The sequence below is a fragment of the Triticum aestivum genome, chromosome 1A, assembly GCF_018294505.1.
Source record: "Triticum aestivum cultivar Chinese Spring chromosome 1A, IWGSC CS RefSeq v2.1, whole genome shotgun sequence".
NCBI classification, from domain to species: domain Eukaryota; kingdom Viridiplantae; phylum Streptophyta; class Magnoliopsida; order Poales; family Poaceae; genus Triticum; species Triticum aestivum.
In genome coordinates, this window is record NC_057794.1 from 375,956,404 (window position 1) to 375,962,226 (window position 5,823).

At 49.8% G+C, this 5,823-nt stretch overlaps 1 protein-coding gene and 1 non-coding gene across 2 annotated transcripts; both read left to right on the top strand.

The window, feature by feature from the left end:
* Nucleotides 1-630: 630 nt before the first annotated feature.
* LOC123051836 (AP-3 complex subunit delta) lies at nt 631-3,723 on the top strand. Its single transcript, XM_044474816.1, has one exon. It carries the CDS (start codon nt 728-730, stop codon nt 3,494-3,496), a length of 2,769 nt encoding a protein of 922 aa, XP_044330751.1. The 5' UTR covers nt 631-727; the 3' UTR covers nt 3,497-3,723.
* Nucleotides 3,724-5,258: 1,535 nt separating this feature from the next.
* TRNAL-AAG (transfer RNA leucine (anticodon AAG)) lies at nt 5,259-5,339 on the top strand. Its single transcript has one exon. It is a non-coding gene; the product is annotated as a tRNA-Leu (tRNA).
* Nucleotides 5,340-5,823: the final 484 nt, after the last annotated feature.

The following is a 5,823-nucleotide window of genomic DNA, read 5'->3' on the forward strand; positions in this document are numbered from 1 at the left end:
GAACGAACGCCCAAACCCTAGCTCGTACGCGCAATTGATGTGACTAAGAACTCTTTAAGAGAGCTAAATTGGACAGATCGAGCAACGGAGCTGCTGGCGACAACGACGTACCGTACAAGGGCGGCGAGGCATCATCATGGCGACGCGAAGGAGCAAGAGGGACGTCGCGCAGGCCCCTCCCGAATGGCGCGGACGGCGGCGGCTCAGCGTCCGACGACGTGCTCATGGAGCCGTCGTTGACGGCGACGAGCTTAGAGGATGGCCTCGGCAACGACGACGAGTAGAGAGGGTGCGGGAGCAGAGGAGACATCGAGCAGGTGCGGGAGGAGAGGGAGACAGCGAGCTAATGCGGCCCGATCAGGTGGGCTGGTTTAATGGTCACGACCATTTTGCAAAAAAAAAACCCAAATGGACTAGTATTCACCCTAGACATGACCAGGTGGCGGTCAAACCGAGCTGGCGGCCGCTGACTCGGCCAAGTCAGCAAATACGTACACGAAATCGTACATACGAACCAAAGCGAACCCCTTGCGCAAATATATGGACCGTAGTTCGGGTATTTTGAAGTAGTGGTACTAAACTGTCAACCGGCTCAAGTTTAACCTACAGCGAATTTTTCTCTTCGCTATTCTAACTAGGTCCTCATCGTTGCAATGAGATCGACCAAACCTGCGCGGACGCAGAGAGGACAGATCCACCAGGCAACCATCCCTCTCCCACCTCTGTGATGGCTTCCGCCCCGTCGGCCCCGTCGACGGCGCCGTCACTGGTGGACACCCTCTTCCAGCGCTCGCTGGACGATCTCGTCAAGTCCCTCCGCGCCGACCCTTCAGCCGCCGGCGAGTCGCTGGCCGTCGGCCGCGCCCTCTCCGAGATCCACCGCGAGATCCGCGCCCCGGACGCGGCGACCAAGGCCGTCGCGCTCCAGAAGTTCACCTACCTCTCCTCCCTCCACTTCGTCCCCGTCGCCTCCCACCCGCTCGCGTTCCCCGCCATCGAGCTCCTCGCCTCGCCGCACCTCCCGCACAAGCGCCTCGCCTACCTCGCCGCCTCGCTGTCGCTCCACCCAGCCTCGCTCTCCCTCCTCCCGCTCGCCACCCACCAGATCCACAAGGACCTCTCCCCTTCCACCTCCGCCGCCGCCTCCCACCACGTATGCGCCCTCGCGCTCCAGCTCCTTGCCTCCCCCGCCGCAGCCGCCGCGCCCGACCTCGCCGTCCACCTCGCGCACGACCTCGTGCCCCACCTGTCCCGTGGCAGCCCGCGCGCTATCGCAGCCGCAGCGCGCATCATAGCCGCCTCCCCGTCTACTGGTGTGCCGGTCCTCTTCAAGCCGCTGGCGGCATGCCTTGCTTCGTCCGACCCACGGGCGTCAACTGCGGCTGCATCCGCCTTCTGTGAGCTGTCGGCGCCGCCGGCTGATGTGGCCCCATTCCTGCCTCTCGCGCCTGACCTTTACAATCTGCTAACCACATCGCGCTCCAACTGGGCGCTCATCAAGGTGCTCAAGATATTTGCTAGGCTGGCTCCTTTGGAGTCGCGTCTGGCCGCACGGATTGTTGATCCAGTCTGCCAGCTCCTCACTCGTTCTTCAGCCATGTCGCTGACATTCGAGTGTGTCCGCACAGTGCTAACTGCACTACCCGCGCATGGCGCTGCAGTGAGCCTTGCCATTGGGAAAGTCAAGGAATTCCTTGCTGCTTCTGATGATCCTAACCTGCGCTATCTCGGGCTCTTGGCACTTGGTATGCTTGGCCCAGCATATGCATCAACTGTCAATGAGAGCCGTGATGTGATTGCCCTGTCACTGGGTGATGCTGATTCAAACATCCGCAGGGAGGCATTGCACCTTATGATGGGAATGGTTGATGAAAACAATGTCATGGATATTGCTGGCATGCTGGTCAGTCATGCCGCAAGGTCAGACCCAGAGTTTGCAAATGATATTCTTGGGGCCGTCCTAGCAGCATGTGGGCGCAATGTATATGAGCTGGTGTCAGATTTTGATTGGTATGTCTCGCTACTGGAAGATATGGCTAGGAGCTTGCATTGTGTGCAGGGGGATGAGATTGGTCGCCAGCTTGTTGATGTGGGACTTAGGGTGCATGATGCACGGCCAGAGCTTGTTCGTTCAGCTCGATCTCTCCTAATTGATCCTGCTTTGCTTGGGAACAATCTCCTATGCTCTGTTCTTTCTGCTGCTGCATGGGTCTCTGGTGAGTATATTGATTGTAGCAAGGATCCTGTTGAGCTTGTTGAGGCACTATCACAGCCAAGGACTAGCCTCTTGCCAATGTCAGTGAGAGCTGTCTACATCCAGGCAGTACTTAAAGTGGTCACCTTCTGTTGCAATTTATATGTAGAGAGTTCGAATGATTCAAACAAGGAATCGGATATAGTGTTTGATGAGTTAGCTGTTGATCAAACTGTTAGCAGGGGAATCAAGTCTGAAATTCGTCCTGCTGAAGAACAAATCGTTATGCCAGGCACAGCTAAAAACGACCCCTTTTCAAACAAATCAATAGTTTACATGATTAACTTGGTTGAAACAACGGTTGGACCACTTGTTGAGTCCAAGGAAGTTGAGGTCCTGGAGAGGGCACGCAACCTGATGGGTTTTGTCCATTTGTTAAGAGAGATCTGGGAGTTGAAGGAAAGGAAGGTCAGTGATCATAACAAGCATAACCGGGTCATGGAGCTCATTAATAGTATGCAAACAGTATTCTCTCAGGAATTAAGGCCTGTTTCTGTGAATGCCCAGAAGAAAATTTCCCTTCCTGAGGATCTTGTCTTGCATGAAAATCTGTCTGAACTTGCTGACATTTTAAGTGAAGATGACACTACTCTGTCAACTTCAATTTCTTTTATCTCTCGCAACTGTCATTCTGTAGAGACTAGAGATGAGCCTGCAGTAGTGTCAGTTGATTCATCTTCTCTTTTTGAGCACCGTAAACGGCATGGGATGTACTATCTCCCAACAGGAAAAGCTGAGGATGACGCAAATAACTACCCTCGTGCCAATGATCCTCTTCTTTCTGTTGAGAATGCAAGTGCCATGGAGGATAAATCCGAGACTGTCCAGCCTGTATCTGCTGGGAAAAAATTGAAGGCCATGAGGTCCAGACCAAAAGTAGTGAAATTGGATGGCGAAGATTTCCTAAGTTCCATGATGACTAGTGCAAATATTCTAAAGGCTGCAGATAAGTCGGAAGGCATGGGCAAAAAAATGGACACTGCCGAATCTAGTTCTCAATGGATACAGAACATATATGCTGATACTGGAAGCCTTTCTACTTCAAGTTCTAGGACAAGTAAGCAACATGATCTTACTAAAGAGAAGAGCACACCTCCTGACATTGATAGGAAAGAGGCGAGAAAGCATAAAACCTCTTCTAGGAGTGGGCATCGTCAAGGAAAACATACGCACAGAGAAAGACCTAGTACTCAGCCTGATGTTGCACCTCAAGCTCCGGTTGTTCAAGATTTCCTTCTGTAGCTGCCGAGATTTTTTTTTTGCTTGGTACGTTACAATTACGAAATACAAGTTGATGTGTTGTAATGTTCATTTGAACGAGGAAGAACATAGGTGTACATGGATGTTAACCTCTTCTGGTAAATTTTCTGTTAGGTCTTTGTATACTATTCCAAAGGCTAGTTAAACTAGATGACCATCTAAGAAAATGTGGTACATGAAAGTTCCAGTGAAGATCAAAGATTTTTTTTTGTGTGTGGTTGGTGTTTAAAAAGAGTATTTTGACTAGAGACGTGGTAAATAAAAGAGGTGGAGTGGGAAGTGATAGATGTTTGTTTAGTGAGGAAAAATAACCTATAGACCCTTTATTTCTGTTTGTGTAGCGTTCTATGGTAAGGATGCACAGCTAATTTCTGTTGTGCTTTGGGCAATCTGAAAGCAAGAAATGCTGCGCACTGCAACAAAAAGTTCCCTTTTGATCTTACAGCAGTATAGTTTCTCAGGATTTTTGTTGGCTGACCTTTAGGGCTGGTATACATAGACGAAACCCGCAAAAGGCGCAACGACAAGGGGCAAAAAAGTTTCAGCTAGTAGCAGTTGAAATCTTCCATCGTCGAAAAGGGTGGAGGCCTATGGTAAGTCAAATGTTGCAAGGTGGCTGTGAACTTGGTAGGTTCTTGATGGTAGGACTGAGCTCTGTTTTGTTCTATTTGAGGTCTTTGAGAATTGAGTTGGCTCCTGTGGTGTTTTGGTTCTTGAGGCTGAGTGTAGCTGTAGGATGGTTTGGAGATTGCGAGGTCAGTCTGTGTGGCTTGTGCCACCTGACAGAATGGTTATCTTGATGTGGAACTTGGTTGTTGTTCAGTTTTCATGGAAATGAAAATTGGGGAAGGGAGGCCCTTGGGTTGAAAGAGAATACGTTGATGTGTTGTTCACTTTTTGTGCATTTTCTTTTTTCTTATATTTTCATCGTCAAGCACTTAAATAGTTCCATGCCCCCCTCCCCGCCCCGAGGAGTTGGTTGACTCATCAGGCTCATGACCTGAAGACCGCAGGTTCGAATCATGTCCCTGTCTCTGCATAAGCATCCACGCTTTTCACGTGATTATAGGTACTCTTTTCTTGATCGTAGAACCTAATTTGAGGGCTTTATTTGTGCAATTTCGCTCGCAATACCCTCTCCCCCGGCGAGCCTGTGATCGCTGTCTCTAACTGAATAATGCGAGATGCAACCAATCTGCAGGCCTTTCTATTTCTATTTGCGGACTTGGTACAGTTTGCTTATGTTTTCTAAAAAGAACTACTTGAGGACGCCGGCCGTGCAGGAGAATGAAGGGCATGGCCTCACGGGACTTCACCTGATCCCGCTCTGCCAAAGGGTTTGTCATGGCTGCAGCTGCGGAAGCACTTCTTTTATCGACCGGAACAGATGGGCAAGCACCGGTCCAGCTGAACGCAGCAACAGACAACCGCGCCATGAATGGCCGGTATGCCAAGCTCTAAGCTACAGGCATGAGACACAAGATTTGTTACAGCGATGGAACGATGATCCCACGCGAACAGCGGATCCATGCATGCCTTCCCTAGAAATAAGGAAGAAGAAAAAGATCATATGGATCAATTCAAGCAAATGGGGCCGTGAAAGTGCACGACTGGCGTGGCGACTGTCTCGATGTGAAGTATAGGTCCTCGCAGTGATATAGAAAGGCCTATGGAACCATGGGCAACGATTACGTTAGTACAAGTTTATTAAATATATAGGGTTCTATCAAATGTATGCCACAGTGATCAGATGGCCGAGTTGGTCTAAGGCGCCAGATTAAGGCTCTGGTCCGAAAGGGCGTGGGTTCAAATCCCACTCTGGTCAAATAGTTTTTTTTTCAGTTTTTCTTTAAACTTCTGCTCTTACGTGCCAATGCTAGCTAGATTCACGTGCAAACAATATGGGTAAAACTCGGACACGGAGTTTTTTAATCTGTATAGTTAGTTCCTTCTTTTTCCAGGAAAAAAATTCAATCTATATTCATCTATCAGTCACGACAATCAACGAACACCAGAAATAATGAAAATTACATCCAGATTCATAGACAACATATCGATGACTACAATCACCGGAGCAGACTCAAGGTGCGCCGCCGTCATCGTCCCTTCCTCACCAGACCGGGTAAAACTTGTTGTAGTGGACAGTCGTAAAGTCGTCGTGCTAAGGGCCCATAGGACCAGTGCCCCCCCCCTCATCAGAACCGGGTAAAACTTGTTGTAGTAGACAGTTGTAAAGTCGTCGTGCTAAGGGTCCATAGGACCAGTGTCCCTCCCTCACCAGAGCCGGGTAAAACTTGTTGTAGTAGACA

Excerpts from the sequence above, each read along its gene's own strand:
- LOC123051836 (XM_044474816.1), top strand. The coding sequence starts at position 728 with ATGGCTTCCGCCCCGTCGGCCCCGTCGACGGCGCCGTCACTGGTGGAC.